The following is a 27,990-nucleotide window of genomic DNA, read 5'->3' on the forward strand; positions in this document are numbered from 1 at the left end:
AATGTAAAATGCAGCTGTAAGGTCATACACTGACCTAAGGTCTTCAGCCAAGGGTCCAGAGTCTAGAATGAAGACAAAGGGGTCCTGAGCTTTTCCTGTTGAAGCCTCCACTCTGTGGAACAAGTAGGAAATCAGTCTGGCAAACTCTTTATCCTCTTTTAAATCCATTTTTAAAACACATGTACGCTTTTGCCTCAGGTTTCAATACTAACCCAATTTCATTGACTAATTCTCATTTGAAGTGTTCTTAGTATGACAACTGCACTGACTGTTTTAAGGTCACAGATAAAATGTACCTTGGTCCAGAGGTAGCTTTAATGTAGGACTTCGAGATGAAAAACTAAAGAACATACTGTGAAATATACAAGTTAATAGATCACTCTTTCATCTTTTGATTATGCCCTGTATTTGAATGATGAAAATAACACTGACTTTGTGTTTATCACTCTCCTGTGAGGTCAGTATTGACAATAGTGGAGGTTACAGCCGGAGGCGCGTAGCCCATGTCTGCGGAGAGTCTCCGCCCCCCGGAGCAGAGCAGAGCAGGCAGCAGGATGAGCCGCTCAGCTTCACTGACTTCACTAAACTGTTTGCGTACCAGTCCGTCCTGAGCGCTGCACGCCTGTCCACACTGGGAGCGCACATCCCGGACTGGTGGATTTTATTAGTTGGACGCTACAGGGCTCAATTCACCTCCGTGGACAACGAAGCCCACTCTGCTTTTTGTTGTTTTGTCTTGGCAACTCTCATCAGACAGTCGCAGGTTTCTCTCCAGTGACATTCTCGCAGGGAAGCAGCTCGACACAGCCACAGAGGTTCCTGCACTGAGGTAAGACCCCGCGTTCCTGCTCCGGAAAAGTGTCTCCAACTCAGATGTTGTGGTTTGTAACCAAAGAGAAAAAGACCGCAGTTCGCAGTGTATTGTGTCTTTTTTTTTTGTCGAACCAGCTGTTTTATTTACAGTATCGTGTGAAACGGACGATGTTGTGCGCAGTGTTGGATTCTCATGTCACTTTGTTTCTGCAAGTTACATTTTGTGCTCAGCTGAGTTGCAGGGACCGCGTTAACATGCACAGAGATTAAGTAAATAATAAGAAAAAAAAGGCAAAAGCCAGGTCTAGTTGTTATGAGACTCTTACGCCATTTAGGCTGGAGTTACCCTCTGTTTACTCCTTAAGGAATGAATAAAAGACTCTTGCTCATGAACGTGCAGTGGTGATTAAATGTACAGGTTTTAACCTGACAGTAGACCACACTGTGAGAAACCTGACAGCAGGAGCAACCCGGAGCGATGTGTGTCAGGCTCCAGGCTGGCATCCTTCCCACGGGGGTCCAGCCTCAGCCGAGGAGGAGGAGGCTGCAGAGCTTTATGGGGGTCACCAGATGGGTGTCTCTGGGCGCTACCTTCGCTGTAGGGCAGGAGTTCACTGTCAGTTTTAATTAATCAGAGGGATGTATCATCCAAAACCACCTTCTTCTCCTTCTCCTTCTCCTTCTCCTTCCCCATCCTGTCTGAGCTTCCAGTGGGGCAGACATGACTCTAATGTACTCAACACTGAGGGCAGAAGGTTCATTACCAAGAGCTGAGCATGTCATTTTCTGCAAGTATCCATGCTGATTTTCGTGTTTTATTATTATTATTGCTATTAGGGATAAAGTCTGATAGTCAGTTTGGACAGCAGCATCAGCAGCAGCAGCAGCAGCAGAAAAAGTCCAGATTCAGAGTAGAAAGTTGCACAGAACTCAGGTTACAGTAAAACCTGGAAATCAGGTTATAATCAGATTTGGCCGGAGGAGATGAAGCTCCCAGGGACCCATTAACACACACCAGTGTCCAGGGGAGTATGTGTGTGGCGCTGGATTCACTTGCCTTAAGTTAAAGTCGCAACCAGTCGCCGAGGCTCTCCATCTCCCTGAGGCTGCTACAGTACAGTGTGTGTATGTGTGCGCGTGTGTGCGTGTGCAGGAGAGAGGGGAGAAGAATCATATCTCGGCCCAGCAGCTCTGGACACACTGACAAATCAGCCTCTGTCATGATTAACGACTTCAGCTGCTATATTGCTGCATCATGTAAAGATTCTTCTCTCTCTTTGTTTGTCTGCCTCTTTGTTACACCCTTTCTCCAAAGCCCTAAATGACTGGGAGATCTGCAGAGAGAGGAGAACACAAACTGAAAACAGAGGCGTGTTTGTTCACCAACCAACCATGTTGTGGATGAACATTTGCCTTTTCAAAAAAAAAAAAAAAGAGGAAACAGTAGTATTGATGCTTTTGGAGCAGCTGCCAACACGAATGATTGAACTTCGCCTGAAGCCTTTCTCTCCTCAGCCTGATTCACATGAGTGTTGGGAAATAGTTGAGTTGCACAGACACAGAAGAGATGTCTGCAGGATACAAGTAAAAATGCAAACAAGAGGGTTTGTAAACCTACAGTGTAATTTACACAGGGAATAAAGGTCAGCAACGATGTGTTGGCTTTCCTCGGCAGGCTGCGGAGGATAGCAATTAGGAGGGGAGCATGTTTGAGTGGATTCAAATCTCCAACAAGCCAACACTGGTATTTATTCCACCTACAGACACAGAACACCTGGTGTGAGACTTGCTACTGGTGATCAGAACGCTCATTTTAATAGTGCCTCTGATAATGTGTTGCTCTTAATCACACATTCACTGTGCCAGCGAAGAAGCAAACAGCACAAACAAGTGAATAGCAGAGGAAGTGTGAGATAGAGAGAAAGTGTGTATATGTATTTGTGCATTTGTGCATGTGTGTGTGTGGTGAGTTCACTGCTCCTCCTTGGCAGAGACAGGAGAGTGTGAATTGCAGTGTATGGCAGCTCCTGCTGGGAAGGACGAGGTGACTGACTTGATGCCGCCTGGCCTGGCAGAGCACTGCTCATTAAAGTCCTGAGATTAATCAATCTGCAGTTCCACATGGGTGCCTCCGATGTCTGCCTCCGCTCTCTGCTCTTTCATTTTCTTCTTCCTCTTCCTTTTTTGGCCTTTTGATCACATTTGCAGATTTTTTTTTATTATTTTCATCTCAGATTCTTCCTGCTTCACCACAATCTCCCTCCTTCCTCTCTCACCATCTCCCCCTCTGTATCATTGTTTCTATTTTTCTTTCTTTGTCTTGTCTCCATCCTTTCTCCTCTTCATTTTCTTCATCCTCAGTGCAGAGTGCGCCTGCATCTATATCGATGGGTTCAGAGCAGGAAGGCAGAGGGAAAACGAGGCTGGGTCATCGCTCTACACTCGCTTTCCCCTGTATCAGCCCCAGTACGGCAGCAATGGTCCGTAGAGAGCCCGGAACTAAATGGAGTATCTATTGGCTCAATGAGAAAATTGCTTTTTTCGATTGCTAGAGGACCCTTCATTTAATGTGTGTGATGCAGAGGCCTCAGCCAGTAATAGGTTCAGAATCTTTGTTGTCAGGAGACATGAGAAAATGAAATTTGCTTTTCAGCAGGCAGAAATAATTTACTCTCGAAAGGGGGGATTTTTCATCAGCTGTTTAAAAGACACAAAGGTGTATGTTGTTATATTTGTCTGCTCTGGCTTTTCTAAGCACTGAATGTCCAAACAGTGTGGATTGATGTTCTCTGCTGGACTGTGTAAAACTGTAGACTTTCAGTTGTTTGTTAAAGCTTGATGATGTGAAAAAGTTGGTGTATCGATGAAAGCAAAGAGCACCAAAACACAATGGAAACAGACTCAAAAATGAATCATGACATGCATGATTAATGTCCACTGAAGCTTCTGCTCCAATGAGGAGATGAAAATTGCGGCAGACGAAAACATCAGATCTGTGTTGAGTAATGAGGGGAGCACAGCGTTTTTCAAATTAAAATATGAAACAAACATAAATGTCACATTTCCATCTCATTTTCCACATCATTTTCATCTGTTTGAGATTTGACTGGGGCTCTTTTAATTATGTAATCCAATTGCATCCCCTTTATGGCACCAGAATGGAGAATGATTATCTCAACTCCCAATATTTGCACAACATTAGCAGATAAACGTGCATTAATGGGAGAGCGGAGTGATTTCCTGGAAATTCAGATAGAATTTGTGCTAAATTTGGATGGAAACTTGTGTTTGGTCAGTTCGGGCTCATATTCAGTAACAATGTGAGGTGGACCTCCCCATCCCTGCTCTGTGATACATTGAAATTAATTATTAATTAGGAGTAACTAAAACTCAACAGAGTCTGAACTTCAGCTGTGGTAACCACTGCTGCAATGATAATATTTGACTTAAACTCCATATCCATATTTATGAGTAGTATATATAAAGTTCCCAAAATATTATAATGACTCCTTAATATGATCAACAGTTAAAGTTATAGTTGGTAATCCTGTCCACACGTTTTGTTATACTGGGTGAAATGGTCCTTCTATCCTGACTGAGACTAGTCAATACATTATGTAGCTAATCAGAAAAAGGAACGAAAATAATCAGACCTCTATGGCAGCTGCAGGACTGACAAAACTCTGACCAATCCATGTTTTTCACTCCGAAAAGGAAAAACCAATCAGATGCCTTCATGTCTAGTTCTGCCTACGCCCAATCAAGCTGCTGTCTCTCTCTCCCCCTCTCCCTCCTCTTGTGTCCGCGATCAGAGTCTTCGCCTACGTCCGCGGAAAAGCCACACTCCAGTCTGGTGGATGGCAGTGTAGCTCTGGCAATGCGTGTTGTCTTCACCCACATCCGCAGAAAGGTGAAGGCGTGGCTTCAGAGAGCAGTCTGAGGAAAGGGGGCTGGGACTTTTGACTTGTGTATTTTCAAAATGTTGCCTGCTAGAACCGTTTTTCCAGGATCGCCAACCCCACCTTTAATGAACAATACAAACTTCTCTCATGAAGGTAGCCTATTTACCTTTTTCCGAACGTCAAAAACGTAGCCTGTTTTGCCGGTTTTGCTCTTCCGGTGGAATTTTATGTTTACGTTTCCATGGTTTCGGTAGTCGCGGTGAATGCATGGATTTCTTTTTTTTTTTTTTCCAATGAAAATCTGTAAAATGCATGGATCATCAAACCAGCTTTAACAGTGGATATCACACAAATTGACACCCGTGTTAAAAACCAGCGTTAATAGATCCATGAGTTTACCGCAACTATGACGACTGAAAACCATGGAAACGTAAACGTACAATTCCAAAAACCGGCAAAACCAGAAGCCGGTTTTGACCATAGATGACGTTAGGAAACTTGTGGATAGGCCTATTATATGTGTACCAGATTCCAATTACTGTATGTATTCTTCACCGGAAGATACAGTTGTTGACAACAGTTTAAAGGAACACTTAAGGACTTTCTACATTTTCACAACTACATTTTTTTATTTTACAATTATTTACTACATGTTTATATACTTCTTGTAAATGCTACATTATGAATTCAAACCTAAGCCATTATGGTGGGGCTCGTTGTTCAGTGTAAATCACTTCCAGTTGAACTTTTTGTCACTTCCATGCATGAAGACAAGAAAAAATGCTGTATAATCCAGTAATACTCACACATTCATGCATGCCTTTGTCTCTTGCGTGCCTCCATATGGTCCAGGAAGTAGTGCGTGACCTAAGCATGGGGCAGCTGGGCGGCCTCAGAGTTCACCAAGAGCAGGAAGCTGAGGGGCCCCTGTATGCTGACGCTTCCTTTTTATCAGGAGGAAGCAGGCTGACTGTTTGTGCTCAACCCAAGAATCCTTTGTGGTTATCTTGAATTCACCCCATTTCCCTCAATAATGGCTGTGCTGAGCAGGTAATGAGGTAAAAGGTATGTATTTGACAAGCTGAGCTCGGCAGATAGCAGGCACTCAGGCGGGCTCAGAGCTTGGTATGCGTTTAGCCGAAGGCGCACTTGGACTCATCTCAGGATGTTTAAATCACATCTATCTTGAAATCCCCCCGGCCATCTTTTTCCACTGCATAATGTTTTTCAGAACTAATAAACTGTGTCACTCAGGTGTCCATTAAAGGCTGCTGGTGAGGACCCACTGGTCATTACACAGAGCAAGCACATTGAGTAAATCCTCTCACTTTTGCTGGCAGGTTTCTTCATCACCTTGTGCTCTTTTTATCCCCGAGATGTAGTCAAAGCCCAGAGAGGGGCTTAGGCTGCCCAGGAGTCTGGGCCTGATAGGTAGGTGACACGGGGCTAATGTGCAGGGAGATTAACCACCAGGCTTCAGATAGACTGGAGCAAAACTTTGATCCACTGAATGATGCTGAAGTTTAACAACATTGCTGCCTAAGAGAACTTTGTAGAAAAAAAAATGTAGCAGTGCACCCTTTTTATTAGCTGTGGACAAAATGGACAATATATGAACAATACGTTCTTTGGTTAAATTCATACAATGGTGTTGACTCACATCACGTTCAGTGTGGTTGGCACTCATGGGCAGGAAGAAGCTGGCTGCTAATCCAATAGCACCAGAGAGGAAGAGCTTTTGTGATTGTTTTGTCCAACACTGGAGCTTTTCACCATAGATAATATTTGGGGAAAATGTTAACATTTTATAGATAAAGAAGTCTTGTGATTCTCCCTTGTTGCCTTTTTTCTTGCTGAAATTACTTGGTTCCTGTCATGGCTTTTGATAAAGACTCAATGTTCAGATTTTTTTATCAGCACAAGCGGATAATTGTATTGCTCAATGTGAGGACGAGATGTGTGGTGGGATAAAGAGCATCACAGTTGTCTGGATTTTCCGACAACATACTGTGAATAGGCTCCATGTTGGGGCTGGTACACGCTTCTCCATCTGCACAGAAGCTGACATGCATGGGTGTTAGATTTTGCGGATATCCAGTGTCAGTGTCAGGTCCAGTTTTGAACATGTTTTGCCATTTGTCTAACTCACAGAGCCAAGATGGTGAATCTAATAATCAGTGCCGATCGCCAGAAAATTAAGATCCTTTTGATTAATCAAATATTCTTTTCTTTTAATTTTTCAGCAAAAATCTATCATCAAATCCACTTCTAGCTTCCCAACTTTGATGATTTGCTGCTTTCTTTTTTACTGTGAGCTCATTGTCTTTGGGTACTGGACTGTTTGTCAGACAAAACAAACCTGTCATCTTTGGCTTTAGGAAGTAGAGATTAAGGGCCCTATTTTCCTGGCGCAACTCATGGGGGCGCAGCGAGGCGAGCCCTGGCGCAGCTGGCGCAGTGGCATTTTCCTCCAGTGCAACAAGGTGCGCAGCGGATTCGGTAAATTGGCAGACTGCTGTGCGCTGAGATGGGAGTGGTCGCGCAGCAGGGGGAGGTGTCGACAGATTCACCGTGGCGCAGTGACAATTTGTTGCAGATAGACCGCGCGGAGAGTGCGCCGAAAGCTCGCCAGCTCCAACCTGGTCTAATCTCAGCGCAAGGCGAAGCGCAGCCAGCGCAGTGGCAATTTGACTGCCCAGCACGCAGTGCGCCCACGTCACCAAGACCTCACAGGCAGATTTCCACAGTTCCAGGCACATTTAAATGCAATTAATAATAATAATAATAATAATAATAATAATAATAATAATCATCACAATAACCCCTATTTATTGTATCTGAATCAGCACATACACCTATATCTATATAGATTGTCCCGTCACACTGATGACAGATCAAAGGCTTGCGTAATGGAAACTCAGCCTGACTGAATTAACACAGATGAAACCAGGGAGGGACTGAGACAGCCGTGGATGTCCCAAGAGCAGGTGTTGACACTACACACTGTGCCGTTGCAGATGATCAGCTATTTATTTATTTATTTACTTATTGATTTATTAGGGGCCAGCGCCGCATCGTCACGCGACCATAACAAATAAAACTGAAAACAAATAAACTATCATCTCTCACAGCAAACCACAATCAGCCTCGGCATCATAGTGAGCAGATATTCACATCTCCCCTCTCAGGTAAATTCTAAAGAAAAAAGAAAAATAGAGACGCTCCGTGATGTCTCCTTCACGCACAGCTGTTTGCTTATGTTGTGATCTGTGCACACGTGTTTAAATATAGGTTACTAAATATGAGTGTCTTTATTAATGGAAAAGGGGTGTGTGTGTTTTGTTTTTTGTTTTTTTTTTACTGGGCAACAGCTCTCAATCTGTCAGAGCAAACCTGGACAACATCATAACCTCCTCCCTCCCAGACTACTTTTGCATCATCAGCCCGTGAGGTCTGTTCGCGCGACCGGACACTGCCAGCTTGGCCCGGACCAGAACATCAGTTTCCTCCCGTCTCACTTGCTGTGAGAGATGATAGTTTATTTGTTTTCAGTTTTATTTGTTATGGTCGCGTGACGATGCGGCTCAATAAATCAATAAGTAAATACATAAATATAGCAGATACTCGTGTAGTGTCAACACAGCAGTAATCCATCCTCATCTTTCATCTGTGCAGCCTTTGATCTGTCATCAGTGTGACGGGACAATCGATATAGATGTGCTGAATGTGTATGCTGTAATCTGTATGTGCTGATTCAAATCTTCTCTTCCACGGTGAAATCAAACGTCCGCCGCGCGCGAGGAGAGGAGCTCATTTGATTGGTGAAGATCTGACTCAGCTGTGTCAAACCCACTCCACGCCTTCTCTCCTCCCTCTATGCCATTTGCGCCGGTGGGAGGGAAGAAGCGGGATGCGCCCCGCTGCGTTTCGAAGGAAAATTGCAAACTGCTCCTGGCCACTCCCCGTTGGCGAAGCGAACGCGGAGCGCAGGCCTTATCCGCCTGCGCCAGTCTACCAAAGTAGAGCCCTAAGAGATTAATTGAGGAAATACCTGGAGGGTGAGTAATAATCAAAACAATCTTTACTTGCAGCCCTAATCTGTAGTTACATCAGCTTCTCTGGAAACCTATCGTTACCCACAACATATAACATAACACACAAACAGATCCCTTAGATAGCAGCATGTTTTATGGTGGACAAGCCTATTTGTCAATGCCTCTGGCGGACAAACTACATGGCCTCAAAGCGTTATTTCTGTTTTGCAATTCATTGTCACCTACTGACCAACAGATGCACCCACATTGATGTATCTGCAATAGGTTGATATCAGTGGATTAATCAGTCTAAATAGAGTTCATATGTGCTTTCACTGAACAGTTACTGACATCAGTCTAAGGAGATACACTCCTGGCCATAAAAGCCATTTCACCTCATTGTGTGCCACCGCTCTGCTGTTCCAGTGGCCGTCGTCCTTCAGGGTTGGTACTGAGAGCCGAGCTCAGCCCAGATCTGTTTTTACAGCCTCTCCCTGTGACTCATTGGGCCTAATGGTTCTCCCGTCTCCTGACTCAGGCATTTTTCTGATGAAATGGGACTCTCTCCCAGCTTCTGGTCTTCCTCTCTTTCTGTTGCCCCAGCCACGACTGTGTCCCGGCTCTCCGTCCTCTGCTCCGCCCCTCCCTCCTCACTCTCCTTCTCTCAAGACCCAGGTTCTCCTCCTCGAGTGCTCCCGCTCTTTCCATCCAAGTTCTGGAATAAGAGAATATAGCTTTACAAGAATACCCTCATTAGTCATCTGGGCTTTTTTTTTTCTCTTTTTTTTAATGTGCCCTATTTTATTTCACACTCAGCTCTGTATTTTTATTTCCTCTGCCTTAAGGGGATCTAAGCTCCTGTAAATATCCTGTTTATTTTTAATCACTGACGATGGACTACACAGTGTAATGTGATATCATAATTGTGCCTCGCAAATACAAACACTTGCTCTCACCACAAATTGATTTGGTAATTTAGAGGGCACAAATTATTGTAGGGATGGACAGGAGGTTGTTAATGGTGACCCAGATAATTAGCACATTATCATTTTATACAAATTAAATGCATGTTGAATGTTGAAGCTGTTAGCTCATTAATTCACTTTCTCATGTGTAGATGATGAGGTCTTGATACAAAGCTGAGATGGTGCCGTTTTACCAGATTTATGGACACAGGGAGGACTGGTGGTTGGTAAATATGACGTCGTCTTGTTTGCTGTCTCCAGCGTGGCTGAATTATAGAGTACCTCAAAGAGATTTATTTTGAGCGTGATTTGGGTTTGCATCTGAATCTGCTGTCTGCAGTCAGTGATAACCGTACAAACCTCAAATACACAAACACAAATGTACATGAAGCTCTCCCACACACACACATACACACACACACATACACAAACTCCCCTGCAGCATGAGTGCTGTTGGCAGCACTCAACAAGAGCTGGGGTTGTTTTATATTTACAGTATATGGCTGTGCTTGAATCTAGGCTAAATGTTTTGCATTCGACTAGTAAACATGGCTCGGGAAAAAACTAAGCAGAGATTTCTTTATTTTAAGTTGGAAGTGAATGTTGTAGACGTAACTGGGCTAATGTGATTCTCCTTCTCCCTTCTTTCAATCTGATAATGTGCACATGTATTCAAATATAACGTCAGTAAGAGCGGTTCGTACTTTTGAAAAAGCCCCGGCCTCTTTTCTTTACGCTACACTGGCTGCTTTCTGCTTCCTTTGAAGCCCACACACCTTGTCCACAGCGCTGCACCCCACAGCTCCTGCGGGATAACGGCAGTGTTACAGTCCCTCCCACAGGACAGGATTCTCCACACGTCTATTAGACATATGGGCTCCTTGTCAGCCTTCACAGCATCAGGGGAGCAGATCAGTGCTTGATTAAAAAAATCCACAGTGGGCTCCAGCCTCTACCTGGGGAAACTTGGGGGAAGGGCCGGCTAATGATCACTCTCCTGCCAGGATCACAAGCCCCGGAGATACTGGCGCTCCTTTTTCGCTCCAGCTTGTTAAAGCGAAGAAATTGAAAATCTTTGGAGTTTATAAACTAGGGTCATCTGTCTGTTTGCATGTTATCTCATCTGAGGTAAAGCCACACAAAGCCACATGGGTACGGCCATATAAAGCCCTCATGTGTGATAGGGCTGCACAATTAATCGAATTTTAATCACGATCACGATTTTGGCTGCCATGATTAAATTAAGATGATCGTCACGATTATTAACATGTAAAAAAACGGGCTGTGCTGCATATCAAATCAAGCGCTTTCTCAACCAATAGTCCGCCAACCACCAGGGGGCGAACGAGAGGTTAAGGCTCCATGAAGCTGCCTAACTAACAAGCGAGCGCATCCTCCCTTGTTTACAGTCCAGAGTGTGTGTCCCGGCCGGTCAGTCGGCACCTTCAAATGCTGCTGTACTGTGTCACCTTCTGCGCCCTGTGTTACGTCTCACTCATAGGCTGTATGGATCTCACTCTGAAGTGAGAGTGAGACGATGTTGGCAGCAGACGGTGACAGTATGTAGACATGACGTGTGTCAGTCTGTGTCTGGTCAGTCAGCACCTCCAAAGGCTGTAGCACTATGGCCGTCTCGCTCTGGATCGGATCGAGGTCGGGCTGCGGGGTGGTCTCAAAGCTGGACCGAGACCCCGTCACCCCACGTGGCCGTTTTGGTGTTAATTACATACGTCGTGTAAATAAAACGTTCCGACCGTGATCATAACGGCCGGTAACGGCGATCTATGGCCGTTTTGGTGGGCTAGGCCGACCTGCTGGACGCTGCCTGTGTGAAAACACTTGGTCTGTTAATTAAATGTTTTTAATTCGTTCCAAATTGCTGCTGAACCACCCGTGCTGTGCTTTGGTCCATGCTAGACAGACTCTTGCCCACACATCTCTGTGTATCATTGATGGCAAAAATTAATTTTTACCTATAGCCTACTTTGAAATTACATTTCAGAGCCTGTACTTTCTTACTTTTATTTGAGTAAAGGAGTTGAATCAGCAGCTACTTCTACCAGATTTATTTTTTATTTTTTGTTTTTTACACAAGTATCTGTACGCTACTGTACAGAATGACACCTCTGCACTCTGCAATGACATTTATTTTTCGCTAGCCCTTTGTCTTGGGTAAATTTTATTTTAGGCTATTATTTATTTTCATTTTGAACTGAAAGCCTTGTTCACATAGCCTATTGTTTGTTTCAAATAGAAAGTGCAATAAAAACATGTTTTATCTAACATAATGTATAATCGTGATTAATAATCGTGATTTCAATATCGACAAAAATAATCGTGATTATCATTTTGGCCATAATCGTGCAGCCCTAATGTGTGATACAGGTGTGCTTTTTTTCTGCTGGTGTTTCTTCTCTGCCCTTCCTATTTATTGCCCAGGATGACACCAATATACCACATGTGGTTGAAAAGTGCAACACAAAGAGGCGCTGAACTGCAGCTTACAACACAGCAATAAAACCAATTGTGGTCATTCAAGCGCTCCAGCCTCTCTCAGCAATCCAGAGCAGTTTGCGCGTAGATTTCGGACTGCATGTTTCTCACAGTGACTTGTCCAACCAGCCTCTACATGTCTGACTGAATAATTGGCTTTTCACAGCAGATCAGATGTACATGTTGTAGACTGTTATTTTTATACCTCAAAGGGGAAAACAATTAGACAGCGAAGACTGAGCGCCTCACTGCCTCATGATTTTTTGATGCCACTTTATGAAATTTTTAGCCCACCACCACTTTAAAAGCGCGCTACGCGAGATAGCATGCATGGGTCACTGCACTAAAACACGGCCTCTGTCCTTTGGGCAAACAGTCGGTCAATGCCAGCCTATGTGTTACGGCCACAAGCAAACCTCATTCCCATTACTGTGAGGGGAATGTGCTCCATTTAATGAACTCGGTGGATCAACCTCCACCAGGGATTCTTAAGAGATGTGGTTTTCTAAGAGGAGAGGAATAAAAATAGACATCTTTTTAAGTTAAAGAGCTATTTTCCTCTCTGTAAAAATTTCTATGCAAAAAGTTATTATGGTAAACACATGCACACCATGAAATATAATTCCTTTTTTTTTTATTTCATTCTTAATCCGTACCTCGCTGCATCTTCTTTTCTTTGAAGCTTAGGGCAAAAGCAGAATCCACTGCACAGGAGAGCTAGCCACTGTTTAACCATTTGAAATATATTAAAGGGGTTTGATATTTTCATGAAATGTATTTCAGTCCTAACGTCTCTGACAGTGGAATCCAGGGATCACCTTCACATGTGTTCGTCAGAGATAGCACAGGCTGGGCAGCCATTCCACTATGTGAAAATAAACTGGCTGCAGTGCTCATTGATTTAAGTGTTAGAAAAACATAGCACAGATGCTCAGAGGTTTTTTTTTTTTACATTTTTGTGATGATCTTGGAGGGCTTCCCACTGATTTGTCACCTGTCCCACATTAGGACAATTGGACAGCAGCAAAGTCGTCCAACCTAATATTGCCCACCTGGGTGTGACGCTCAAGACTGTGGAGTGTTTTAGGACAAAACAGGCAGCTCAGGCATTTCTCCAGGAGTTTTCACCCTGGAGAAACGGGCCCAGATCATCTTTCCCGATAACACTTGGCAGGAGTCGGAGCCCCATGTGAAATGCCTCAGCACCAGTTCTGAAGCCAAAGTAATTTTGTGGGTGTCTCTGAAAGCCCCTGGATGTGTAGAGGTTCTTTTGGCTTGATCTGTGAAGCCACAGAGCAAAAGCACACACAAAAAAGAAAGGGGGAAAAAAAAGACAACAACAAGATCCATCTCTTCAACTGGTGGCTTCAAACCGGTGCCTTAAAGCAGAAGGAAGCGATCCGGTTGTTTTGGCTAATGCTGCGTTCCAGGTAGGCTTTTGAAACCGTAAATTACAGCTTCAAGTCACAACTTACGACTTTGTAGCGTTCCAGGCAACCCACTCGTGTTTTTCCGACCTGTTTTACCTGTGAAAGTGCACTATAACGGCCACTCGTAACTTCCGACCCGTGAACTCGTACCAGATCAGAACTGGTACGACTTCACAGGTCGGAAAAACACGAGTTACGGGTTGCCTTGAACGCACCATAACAGTCCTTGTCCCTACGTCACCACATTCACGCGCATCCCTTGGCTGCACACACAGCCCTTCATGCCGTTCTCTCTCCTTATTGGATAAAACTTGTAGGATACGAGAAAAGTTTTCTCCTCAGCTCAGAGCAGAGCAGAGTGACTGACAGACCCGTGTTTCGGTCCAAACACTCTATGTAAGTGATTGCTGTCGGAAGATATAACTATTTAAGACTTATATTAACACAAAAATATCGATTACTTCTGCTTTAACTGGACAGACAATAAAACAAGAAATGAATACAGATAAAAACAGCTTCTAGATTAATTTATTTCATACTCAAATAAATTTTAGTCTCAGTCAGTAACCGGACATGATCTCATTTGATCTCTCTGACATTAAAGTGAAAAAACAATGAAAGAGAGGAAAGCCAATGTTGTGAGCAATTACCCAAACCACTTTTGCTTATCTCTGCAGGCAGTTTGGAGTTGGACAAGCTGCTTTTTTATTTAATGGGGAACAGATGTCCATCCTTCTCTTACTCAAAACACCTCTGGATAAGCTTTCTATGTATTTGCCACATCCAGTAACCCCCCACACTTCACCCACTCGCCCACCACTGATAACGTAGTCTATACCGTGAGCTTTCAAAACACCCCCTTTAAATATTTGGCCAGTGCTTTGTGTGTGTATATTTGTTCTGTTGCTTTTGGCCCGAACCATGGGTCTGTTGTGTTTCCAAGAGGCTTGAGAATTTTCAGACAGCTGGAGGTTTTGAAAAGTTAAACATTACTCGCCTGAATCTAAGTAGCCTATATGGCTGGACTGAATATGGACAATGTACAAAATTGTAGGGGCATTGTAGAAAGGATTGACGATCTGCTGAAAATGAGGAAATAATACATTTTGAGAGCAACAAGTCAAGTGAGTCACTCGCTCGCTCACTCACTCATGCTAATGAATATCTTCTGTAATCTCCCTCTGCTTTGTTCTGAGCTTCACCGTTTGGTGGCTGGTATCAACAAAAGTCTCATGGCGTGAAAATTAATGAATTACAGTTTTCCTTTCTTGTGTAGGCTCATGTGTTGGTTGTGATTCATTGTCAATATATATATATTTTATGGAGACAATAGAGCTGAATAGATTCAAGCCTTTGTAACAATCTGCAACATTCATCCATGGCAATTTTTTGAACGTTTTCTTACCTCTACACAAGATTAGCTTTTCAGTCACACTGTCGCTCTGCTGCAGCTCACAGGACTGCTGTACGTGCATCTTCTACAAGACAAGTGGAATTACGTTTTTTGTATTCAGAATTCAAGTGACATGTAAATGTTTAAATAAGCTTAAAGTGCAGTGTCTCTTCATTGTAAATATCCCTGCTGTGGTCTTGCTGGTGGTCCTCTTACAGAAGTGGTGAGTGCAAATAAACAACCCATGTGTTTATCTGTACTGTAACTGTTAGATTTGTGGTGGTGTTGTGAACCAACTCAGAATCCACAACAAAAGGCAGACCACTCAAATAATTAAAGAAAAGCATACGTATTTTGTCAAATTATTATAGATGATTTATTCTATTGAAAACAAAAGTTGAAAGCACAGGTTTAAGTGGGAAAATGCATATCAATAATATCAGGGGTGAGGTAAGTGCATGAATGCATTCAAGTGTAAAATGTCTAATTAAGTGATTAAAAAAATAATGCTAACCCAAAACCAAATCACAACCATACCAGGGTGCTGTGTGTTGGACCCGACGGGCTCCTAAACAGGAAGGAAAAGCAAGAAAAGGGGAAAACACCATGGGCCACAGGCAGAGTGGGAGGGCTTGTCACAGCGGGCTGATGGAGATATGCTTCCCCATAAACGTTGCAGTGCACGCTTGGGCGCGTTACTCACAATGTCATCATTATAACCCAATTAAAACTCAAGACAGCATCAGCAGCATCTGCTCGAGCAAGACAGTTGTCATCAGTTCCCTGGAGTTGGGACAAATTGAAAGTACGCTCAGCACTGGTGTCATTGCTATTCTGAAGTTGTTAGCAGCATGTGCTTCATGAGCAGGTTCATCGAGAAGCCTCTGCATTACAATTATGGCTGTTCTAATGGTTCTCTGTTTTGGGTCTTAAATCAAAACCAATGACTCTAGATAGGTTTGACCTCACTGTGTTGCCAGCACTTCTCTGACCACATTCATCCCCACACAATTGTCTCAGATCCATCATGTTTTGTGGTATAAACCTATTGACTTGTGGTTTCTTTGGGGACCTACTCTTGGACCGCCTCCAAGCAGCTCAGTTTCCATCCTCTCCCCATCTTTCCTCTGTCTCCCATAAATCAATGTGATGTAATTGCATAAACTCCCTTTCCCACAGCTTGGCCTCAAGGCAGAGTATTCTCTGAGAGAAAGTGTTTCATTGTGGCCAGTTAACCTTAACAGCCTGATTCCCACAACTGCCTTGTGAAAGTTTTATTTTGGGCTTTAAATATCTGTGTTTGCAGAATTTCTGTCATTGGTAATGTTTGATGTTTTATGCATTGTTTTTCCAAGCAGGGGAGCTGTGGAAGTTAACTTTCTCACAGCTGGTACTGACTGTTTACATCTGGCTAATACTCTCTAAGCTCAGCAGATTAAATCTCATTTCTCTGAGTGCTTTTAGTGTTGAGCCAAGCATGATTTCTCCTGACGTCTCCTCGCTTGTGGCTCCCTCAGTCGATCGCAGGAATGTTTCTTAAAGCGCTGCTGCGTTTTCACGAGACTGGAAAATGTCCAACCCCCTTTTTCCACATTTCAGTCCCTCTTGGCTTCCTCTTGGGACTCACTCAGAGGCAGGATATCTCCTCAAAGTATATCTTTCGACCCCTTGTCCAGGTAGTACCGAGCTTAGAGGGAACCCGTGTGGAAAGGAGTGCATTCAGTGATATTTTGGAGTGGACAGAAATCTTACTCACTCAGTTGAGAGTTCCTCTTTATCCTGGTTTCATCCTCCACCGCTCCAGTAATCCTCTGGCCATCAGTCACACACTGCTCTGCTGAGTGATAAAACCATTTTTTTGCACCTCATGCACAAACACATTTGCAGGCTGTGTGGCCATTAGTGTGTGAGTATACTTGACAGTGTGAGAGACAAAAAGCAGTCATTTTTACAGTTTCTTCTCCCTCTGTGATGTTGTGAGTTTGTCACAGCTTGTTACCTGCTATCACTACAGCCACTGCATACAGGCACGCACGCAGTTCATGCAGATGAAGGATTCAGAGGGATTTGGGGTTCTTTGGCACATGTGCAGCTTTACGAGGAGAACCCGGTGTGGAGGCCCTCTGGGCTGAGGAAATGATCCAGATGCAAAGCTTCTGGCTCTCGTAACCCAGTGGGACACCTGCCCTGCTGCTCCTGTACAAATCCTCAAAGACACGAACTACCATCTCCCTGTATGGAGGAACTCACTATAATATGCTACTGCATTCTGATTTTCCATACAGCTTGTGAAATATTTGTGTCTTCGCTTTCATCCTTGTAATGGAGTTCTGCTTTATGTTTCAATGAGGACAAGTATGGCTGTGCTGAAGTCAAATAATGCTTATTGTGCTTGATACTGGAATGTAAACTTGTTCTAGTTCCAGTCTTTGGCATTGCTACAGTTTAAACTGTTTCTCAAATTTTGATTGGTCTGAAATGGACATAATTTACAACACAAGGCTTAGATGGGAAAATACCATAAAATGGTTATGTTTTTTGGCTGCGCATGTCTGTGCGTCCTTACACTGTTGGAGCAGAAAAAGCACTTAGTGCCACTCAGTACGTTTACATGCAGAGCTTAATCGAGCTATGCTCAAAATTCGATTTTGGCGTCAAGTCGGACTTCTGTCCTTGTCTCAATATAAATGCAACTGAGAAAACCGAATAACTGACGGGGTCCGCCCCCGCATGCGGCGTCACCCGTTGTTTCAGTGGGTTAATACGCCCCCTGTCCTGTTGACGTTTCTGTCACCTCGTAAAAAACTGAATATAAACAATTTAGTAAGCTTAATCAGGGTTTCCCGCAGCTCTGCTGCCTCCTAAACTAATGTCTTAAAAAAAAAAAAAAAAAAAGCGCTGATGTTGGGTTTTTTTCTTTACTTTGCCGGGTTCAGGCGGCTTCTCTGCTCCACTTTGTGCCGTCTCTACTGTTGTGGAGCATGCGCACATGAATTGTCCAGTTATACTCCGACTAAGGTGTATACATGACGGAGAAAATCGAATTCCAGTCGTATTATCTGTGTGTCTTAATCAGAGTTCTCCAACTCCGATTTCAGTCGGACTAAGGTGTTTACATGCACTTCAGTTGTCCAGTTATAGTCGGATTAAGGCAATAATTCGGTTTTTTCAAGTGTCATGTAAACGTACTAACTGTTGTCTGTAATGTTGACTCACGCCTGTGTATGTGGGTGGCACAGCAGAGAAGTTAACTGCTAAAGGCCTATTTTATTAACGTCTGATAACATTTTACATTACATTTGGTGTATAGTGGTCTGACCTTATGAGTAATTGACTTTAACATGCACACAATCATTTGTATAGGATTAACATTACTGTCTAATTTATCTGAAAGTGCCCATACAACCAAATGTTCAATTTGGGACTGAAATCAACAAACCACATCACTAACTAGAATCCTCGATACAATACGATACGATATAATACAATATTGATTCTTAAGGTGCTAAATTCAGTTGTAATGGCACTTTTTTTAAAGTAATGCAGTTAGAGTAATATTATCCTTAGATATTTACAATTGGACCAGACCTTAAAGCAGAAGTAAGCAATCTGGTCGTTTTGGCTAACTTCTTGTCAGCCGATGGAGTTGGCAGTCCCCGCCCTCGTCCCTACGTCACCACATTCACGCACATCCCTTGGCTGCACACACAGAGAGGACCGCCCCTTTATGCCGTTCTCTCTCCTCATTGGATAAAGGTTGTAGGATACAAGGAAAGTTTTCTCCTCGGCTTACAGCAGAGCAGAGTGACAGACCCGTGTTTCAGACCAAACACTCTATGTAAGTGATTGCTGTCGGAAGATATAACTATTTAAGACTTATATTAACACAAACATTCCGCTTACTTCTGCTTTAATACATTTCATCTTTCAGCCAGTTTAAGTCAATGATTGCTCAATAATATTTTTGTATAAAATTTACCATCTTCTCTTTCTCTCTGAAGGTTATTTGTATTAAGTGTTTTCATTTTTAGATAATGTGGTCTTTGTTTCTGACAAGGTGGCCTACCTCCACTGTAAAACACTGTGAGAAATTCTGAAGTTGTGTCATGTGTTTTGGAGTCTTGATGTTCAGATAAAGCAACTCTTTTTCTCCTGTGTTTTTCTTCTGCACTTAGCTCAACATGTTTAAGTGGAAATTTGGCTATAACAGTTGACAAAGCCCTGACAGGAGGGTTGAAATAAAATGGCACCAGAGCTGGGATATAAACTAGGCAGTAATCCTGGCATCTTTCTTCATGTTTGTTGATGCGTTTGTTGAGCAATGTGACCCACATGTTTTGCTTGTAAACATAGGAAGTAAATGTGTAGTTTCCAACCAGCCTTTTCAGTGCTGAGTTACCATGTTTGAACATAGCTGAAAACAACAAAACTTTGCCTCAAATATGCAGAATAAAATTGTTTTCTGGAATCAATCAATCAATCAATCACCATCAGCGTCTGAGGAGTGTAGAATATATAAGTTAGCTTTTCAGGGTGTGGTCACTAAGATATGCAGTGAAAACCATCAGCAATTGGAACCAGACCCACTGCACCTCAGAGCTTGGGCTGAACTACCAGGCACAGATCCAAGTGTCCCTCAGCCCAATTTATGGTTATGTTTCTTTATTGGGGTTCATATTTTACACCAATCTTAGTTGTGTCAAAGTTTTTGTTTTTTCATTTGCATTATTGTATAACGTATAGTCGATATTTAAAGGGATAGTTCAACATTCACAACTTGTCCATGAAAGCGTTTTGGAGTTTTGGGATTTTGTATTTGATGAGTTTGATGAGGGAAACCAAGAAATTCCATTAGCCTCCATAGCGTAGCTCTGAGCAGCTCGCCGCTCCGCTCCTCCGTTCTAAAAATAGCTTACACCGACAAATAAAGGTAACGAACCTACTGCTATGACTATAGCTGTGTGCTCTGTGGGTAATGGAGGCGGCTGTGGGTAATGGGGGTGGGACTAGATAAGCTTTTGCTTCTCCCGCTTTCCCTTTCGGCCATGTGTTTGAACGAAGATGATGAAGTGTGATGATGATGATTTAAATTGACATGCCCGAAATAAACAAATTGATAGCGATTATGGCAATGGGCCAATTTGCCAAAATGTTGAACTATCCCTTTAACTGGCCAAGGAGCCAGGATGACATTAACAAAAGTAGGACATCGCTGCTTTGGTGCAAGTTTTCTTGCGTATGAGAAAATGGTTTATTTTAGAAGAGGAGTGCAAACTCAGATGCCCTCCACTGGTTTTAATTTTGTAAAAAATAAGTTGCATCTGGCCCCATTGTGCAAAGAATGTGTTTTCACTTCATCTGTATCTTCTGCATAGAGAGAGTTAGAGTAGAGTTTTGCATATTATTTATCAGCGTCTTTAAAGGCAGGAGGGTCAAGGTGAGGGCATATTAAGGACAGATCTTCACAATTACAGCTAATGTTCCAGGTAAAGACAGCTCCCTCTTAGACCCTGTGGTAATGATCATTGCTAAAGTGATCTTTGCTACAGAATTTGATTTTCACAAATATACAGAACAGCCTACTGCTCTGTGGTATTGAAGCAAAACTGAAATGAGGCCTGAAAATGGTTAGCAGATGTGTATGCTCTTAACACGTGTCTAAGTGGCTGATTTGACTTATAGGACAACAGTGGCTACATATCTCTACACTCACTGTCCTATGGAAAATATTATACAAGAGACCATATGTTTTAGTGGAGCATACCACTAATCCCCAAAGGATTTCAGGTGTGTTAACGTACAAATACAGCAAATTATTTATTGTGTTGTAGCTGTCATATGTCACTATTTGCCATACATTGGGCCTCATTCACCAATATCTTCTTAAGAACCTTCTTAGATTCTTTCTTAAGTTGTTCTTAAGAAGTTCCTTAAGAAAACCCTACGTCAGATTCATCAACGCGTCCGTAAGCCTCAGAATTGTTCGCAGCTGTGTTCTTATGCCATCTCCTCGTAAATTGAGGGCGTGTGCCAGGTGAGTCTAATTAACATAGGATTAGCATAGGTAACGGCCCCATCAATGCCCGTAAAAGGGCATGAGACTGCAGGGCCGTGTGCACACAGAACCCACAGGCACTGAGCAGAGGAGGTGAAGTGAGAAAGAAAGTTGAAATGCGCAAATGAAAATCTGGGAGGGAGCACCAGACTCCAAACGTAAAAAGAACTTAAGTAGTGAAGTGGCGCTACTGCGGCAGGAATGAAACAAAGAAACAAACAAAAGGCTTATATTTAGTTTATATTTTTATATTTAGGCTATATTTAGTAGCGTCAGCAGTGGCTGCAGCTCTTCGGTTGTTATCAGAGAGACCACACTCTCACGTGTGCCATCATAAATATCATCATATTATCACATATGAAAAAAAAACAATTGTGTGTAGTGTGAACACTTACAGTAAGTGCACTGTTGCAGCCCGCAATTAGGAAAAAAAAAATCATATCGGCAGCTGTATGAACCCCCCCCCCCCCCACAAAAAAAAAAGATATGATATGAATTAAGTGTCTATAATGTTTTTTAAGAGACTGCAATGATTTGTCAATTATTATTATTAATATATATGATTATTAAAAACATCATAAAAGATAAGAAAATAATTCTTATTTAAATCATATAATGTCATACAACTGCAGAACAAAAGAAAACGCTATAATCGGTTATTTTTGCAGAAGTCTCAGCACTTAAAAGTGCGTAAGTATACTCCTGACTGTTCGTAGAATTTGTTCTTAGTTAAGAACAAAGAACAAAGAACAAGAACAAATTTGTTCTTAGTTAAGAACAAATTCTGGATAAGAAAACATTCATGAATGCCACAATCTTTGTAAAAACTTCGTAAGTAGGACTTAAGAACAAATTTGTTCTTAAGAACGGTTCGTGAATGAGGCCCATTGTTACTTTGTCAAACCAGTTTTGTATTGCTAGGACTACAGAAAATAGAACATTCAGAAGAGGAATCTACTAATTGACAAAATAAAAAAGTAGTAGTATATATGTAGTATGTATGAATAGTATATATGTAGTATATATGTGTGAATTCACACCAATTTGAGTTTTTTAACTTGACTGAAAATCTTGTATGTTGTCTTTGGTGCACTCATATTTGTTTAAACAGGGTGGAGCATCTTGGGGGACGACTATGCAAACTTGGTCTTTGAGCAGACAGCTTGGATCTACATCTCAATTCCTCTCTGAATTGGAGGCTCTGTGAGCTGTAAGCTGCGCGATTCTCAAGGTTTACCGGGCTTTAGGATTTAACTGGAATGGAAATGGTTATCATGTGGCTGTTCGGCAGCTCGCAGGGCCTGTAGGTTGGGGAGATGGTGAACAAACTGGCGAGAGTTAAACAGCTCCAGCCCCCTGTGTGTATGTAGTAATGGACTCTTACCTTGGCTTGGAAGGCTGCACTGCTGGTATCCTTACTGTGTTTTTGTAACCCTCACTAAAAAAAGCCTTGCTCTTAATTGTGTCCCACGGGGCCCTGAGCTTCACAGCCTTTCCTGTCCCTCACGCTGATCCTCCCCCTCTCTCAACCATAGCCCCATCATCCCAATTCGACAGGTCTTTCCTCTTTAATCGCTCAACTTCAAAGCGGTATTGTGATGCCCCCCAGGCCCCCTACTCCTCAGAGACACGGGGCTAGCCTTGGGGGCCTGGGAATTAGAGGGAAAGTGTGATGGTGTATGAGGTGGTTAGTTAAATTAGACAGGCACGGGTTAAAGAAAATAACAACAAGTAGTTGTTTGGTAGCTGTTCTTCATCATGGTGTCACTAGAGAATCGTTGCTGTTGTGTAATAGTAGCAGGTTGTAGATGTTTGAAAAGACACTAAGCACAACCTTTGATGAGTGCATCTTTGCAGAGGTGAGAGACACAGGCTGCTGCCCGAGGAGCCTGCTACAAAGAGAAGAGGCCTGGATAATGTTTGCCTCTCTGATTTACAGAGGAGGTGGACGGTGTCAGCTTTCATCAGCATCAAAATAACACCCCCCAACCATGTTTCCAAGGGCTGCATTCTTATCAGGTTTCCATTTAGCCCAGGATGATTAACACAGAGAAAACGGAGGAATGTGTAATGAGTTCAGTCTGCATCTTTCAGCTGGAATAATTGTACAGTTCAAATGAGTAAATGCTCTCTTGCCTGGTGTGTAACCCAGAGAGCAAATACTGTAGTGTGGAGAACAAAGGAAACTGTGGGTTAACAGTGGCCAGAGTGAGGGAGTGAGTGATTAGTTGTGCACTGCCCTCTGATCAGAGCGGGGATTGTTTCTCCATCGTGGTGGTTTATCTTTATCTCTGGTGGTTGACTCGCACTGTCAGATCGATAAATCCAGATGGGGTACAGAGATTATTCTGCCTCAGAATTGCCCTCATTAAAGCAGATGTTCAGGAGATATATGGCAGCCGGCAATTGCCCTATTTCTTATTTCTATAATATTAGATCATGATGTATGTGGACTGTGTCGAGAGCTGGCTAGAGATCACTGGGGATAGATGACATCCTGTTAGCTGTAGGTTTTTCCTTTTATTAAGTGTATTTATAACGATTTGAGTCAGGGCATAAGGCCCATAGGTTATGTTGTCTGAATTTCATGTTTGCTCTGAGGCTCAGAGGTTTGCTGTTGTCAAGTCTGATGAGAAATGGAGGTCAAACCCAGCTGCGAGGTGTAGATGGAAAAGTTGTCACTTCCTTCCTCATTTCCTGTCCACTTCCTGTCCCCAAAGGAAGTGTCACCGCATGCCTGCTGTTGTGTGACCTCTGACATTGTAGCCAAGGTTGCCCACCAGATTGGCAGGATGTGGTGACTTATGGAAGCAAAGACAAACACACAAATGATCCGTCCCTAGCCAGTGAGGCACATATACCATAGTAAAGGCTTGGCTGTGCTCCAGAATAATGTGCGTATTTGACAAAAGGTGAAAATGTTTATGACTCACTAGAATGGCAAGGAAAGGCCTGATGTCACAGAGGGCACACGATGCAAAGAATCCAGCATATGGCTCATGCAGTCTTTTGGTTTTATCATGTTTCATCAAAAGGCCATTTGGCTGTGAATATGAAAAGCAGCAGTAGCTGTGTCAACGCTGAAAAACAATACATCTGGCCAATGACAAAATGACGATGACGTGTTTCATGGATTTCCTACGACTTAGTTACAACAGTTGGATGCGACCTCTCTGGTTTTAAGGTGGCCAGATACTGACGATTCATCACACACTTCATTTTAGTTATATTTGACCCTTAAAGATATAAGTTAGCCAGAAAAGAACTAATTGATTTGACACCTGACCACGCCTGAAGGCTGAAATGTTTACAGCCGCTCCAAGTGACCTGACTCATATATGGAGTAAAATTTCGACTGTCACAGAGAAGGATGAGATATGATATCATGTAACTATGAGGATAAAGGGGGCGGTGCGTGCCGCAGTGGGCAAAGCGGCCGCCCCATGTAGAGGCTACAGTCCTCACCGCAGGCGGCCCCAGTTCAAATCCCGCGTCGGGCAGCCCTTTCTTGCATGTCATTCCCCCTCTCTCTACCTCCCCCTTTCCTGTCTATCTCTACTGTGTGCTATCAAATAAAGGCAAAAAGCCAAAAAATATACTTAAAAAAAAAAAGCTATGAGGATAAAGACACTCATTGTCTGATGGTTTGTCCTGGAAGGCATTTATGGAATTACACTTGGTGTGCTAAGTGCTTACTCTCAAAGTGACAGAAACAGTTGTTTAAACTCTGTTTATTTTCAAACATCCACTTACTGGCCAGTCGATCTGTGAAGTGGATGTGAATTTTGGATCAATTTGAAGAGTTATAGAAAATCCTACATTGGAAACGTGTAGGGGAGGAGGAGTTGAGACACTGTTCAATCATCCAACAGGCACTTGTGGTGGATTGTTACTGATGCCTTTGATACTTACTGTGATACCTCTTATTTTTTCATGTCTACCACAGTTTCCTCTGCTGTTACACTGATTGAACTATGGGGGGTAACTACAGTATATAATGAGAGTAGAAAGGCATAATTTATAGTGCGCTACCCATTGGCACACAGAATAGATGCTGGTGATGCAATAATAATGTCAGAGCCTGAAATATCTGCAGAGGCTAATCAATTAGTGTCTGCCTTGATGTTTGAATTGCTCACGGTGCTCGTGAGCTTAAATGTCAATGACAAGTTGGCGAGAGAGATTTATTTAAAAGGAAATCCATTGAGGAGATGTAGATGAAACCTTTTCTCTAGTGTTGAGTCGTTCCCCGGCTTTGTTGGACCCTCGGTGGCCTGGCCTTTCCCGTCTCCCTGGAGGGTTCGTCCTATTGTTGTGCCTTCTCAGCCGTCTGTGCTCATCTCTCTTCTCACCCCCATAACCGATTCAATGAGGCTCTGCAATCCTATTGGTGCTCCACTTTCCCGTGAAAAAGGGTTCCATGGAAACCGGGAAAAAAAAAATTATAATGCAGACCCTCAACACTGTTGCTCTCCACCAGCTAATGGCTCTCTAAACAGCGGTTCAGAGGAGACTACCTCTGCAACAGGCTGCAGGATAAAATTTGACCACTCTGTTGCTCAGTTGCAGATTACAGACTTGATGGTGTTGATGATGATGATGGTGATTGTGCACCTATCTGCTGCTGCTGTTATTGTTGTGGGCTGACATGAAATGAAAAGGGATTACAGTGTTGTATTGCTTGGGGATATGCTTGCTAAGCCATATGGTGAATATTTTTGTAAATGATTCTCTGTGAGCTGCACATCCTTTGGCTCCCCATGCCTGTGTAGCCACTGTGGAGATGTTACGGATTCCCTGAGCATGTGCTTTATAGAGTCTGAATTTAAGTCTCTGTGATAAGGAAGTGTATCGCTCCGGTGCATCTCTCCACTTCTCAGATTTTTCCGTTTTCTCTCTCAGACTTTGATTGCCTTTTCTAGATGTAATCAGGGCTGTGTATTCTGTATGGGGGAGGGCGTGTGGCTGCCACTGTCAGTTGGGCTCTGCGTCCTGGTGAATCTGATGTCTGCTGGCAATATGGTGTGTCGGCGGGATGATGTGGCTGGCTCTATCAGCCAGAATACTCCTGGGGTATTCTCCATCCACAGCCGCTGTCAGAATGAGAATACCATGCCTGTATTTCACCATCTAATGTGGCGAGAACTGCATGCTGTTCATGCCTCCGTAGGCAGCTCTCGCCATATTTGATGCTGTAGTTGTCAGTGCCAGTGCTTTGAAACCGGCTCCAAAGTATTGTCAGTCAAAACTGTGCTGCTGACTATTTTTGTACATAGAGGCTGGAATATCAGCAGTTTAATTGGCTCTTATTGCTATATCGTTATTTTCAGCTGGGAGACACTGCAGAGCAGTGTGGAAACAGGGAAAAGTTTAAAGCATTTATGCTCATTAGACACACTTGGTTAGAGCTGTACCATACAAGCCAGTAATGTGTGGTAAGAAAGTAAGGTATTTTACTTCCAGTGAATAATGAATGAGTTCAGACGCTCAGCAAGGTCACATCAGAAGCTACGTATATGAGGATACTGGAGTATAGGGTCTTCTAATAAATGATAATTAACTGAAGAAACATAGATTCTCAAGTCTTATTACAATTAAAATCTTACCTATGCAGAACACAGGCGTAGACCTCTACTATTAAAGGCAGTAATTTTTTTTTTAGTCTGTCCTTGTTAATTTTGCCTTCCAGCTGAGAAGTGAAATATTCACACAGATAAAACACTGTTGCAATCTTAGATTAGCTCGCTGCTGGGAGCGAGAGCTTCATACATAATGAATGCAAACTCCGTCATTTTAAGTGTCCTACAATTTTATTTTCTGTGTTTTTCGAGCTCCCAGTCTTATTCTTCTTAAATGAATTATGCACACGAAGACAAATGTGCCACTTTTCTTTCTCCTTGCCTGCGCCTCGGTGTTTTTTCATCTCATTAGCTCAATCCTGACCTCTGCTTCTTCTCTTTTGCTTCTGTCCAACAGCCCATGAAAACAGGCGAGGGGGAAAACAGGGAGAAATCACCGGCTTCATCTGAACAAAGAGGAGGCACAAGCAGATACACATGGTACGTTAGTATGTGCGGAACATCTTTTTTTTCAGTTTTCCCACAGCATGTGTAATGAAGGGGTGTTGCCATGAATGATTTTCACCAAATCCAGCAGTGATTCCACTCCAGCAGACACATGTTAAATCAACGAGAGAAATAGCCCAAAGAGCTTGTTGACAGACTCTTTTCAGGGAGGTGCTGACAGTACAGGCGCAAAGCCATTGTCACTGTCAACAGGAGGCATGGTGCTGGCGAGAGCCGGTGCTTGAAGCTGGTCTTGCGAACAGGCAGACAAGTGCTTTTGTTCGTTTACCATTAAAGCAGGCCAGCACTGGTCTTTGTTAGCCTCTGATTTGCATTGGCATGTGTAACATTAGTATTCCAGGCATGGCTGAGCAGCAGACACGTATAGATTGAGAGGTTAAAGGGGAATTTAGACCTAGACACATCAGCTGTAGTAGTCAGTCATAAGCACAGACCCATAAAAGCAACCAACCAGACAAATAGATGGTGTGTGTTACATGAGCTAGCAATACGTAAAAGGAGGACCAGAATATTGAGTTTTTTCAATTTTGTAAATGTGTCTTAAAGAATCATTTTCATTATTGTAATTCAGTTCTGGTCATCTGAGTTTTGTACACAGTTTTTATGATTATTTATTTTATAGACTTTACTAGACTAATACATTGCTGAGACCTGTCATGACAAAGCAATTGCAGCAATTAAGAAACAAGTGCAGTAAATGAAACCCTGAAACACAGGGTTATAACAGTGAGGTGTAAACATCCAATGCAGTTTGTAAGTAGTCTTATGTTAATTTCATAAAATGTCCACATGTTATCTCAAAATAAACTGCTTAATCTA

General features: G+C 42.9%; 1 protein-coding gene across 2 annotated transcripts in view; it reads left to right on the top strand.

The window, feature by feature from the left end:
• The first annotated feature begins 561 nt into the window (after nucleotides 1-561).
• tspan18b (tetraspanin 18b) overlaps nucleotides 562-27,990 on the top strand; it is a 39,254-nt gene continuing 11,825 nt past the window's right edge. For both annotated transcript variants that reach the window (XM_085778695.1, XM_085778694.1), the window contains exons 1-2: nucleotides 562-829; nucleotides 27,062-27,144. In XM_085778695.1, coding sequence (XP_085634821.1) covers nucleotides 27,142-27,144 — 3 coding nt within the window. In that variant the 5' untranslated portion in view covers nucleotides 562-829; nucleotides 27,062-27,141. The remainder of the gene's footprint in view (nucleotides 830-27,061; nucleotides 27,145-27,990) is intronic.

This window comes from Trachurus japonicus, chromosome 6 (assembly GCF_045865225.1).
Source record: "Trachurus japonicus isolate A0001 chromosome 6, Traja_1.0".
Classification (NCBI taxonomy): domain Eukaryota; kingdom Metazoa; phylum Chordata; class Actinopteri; order Carangiformes; family Carangidae; genus Trachurus; species Trachurus japonicus.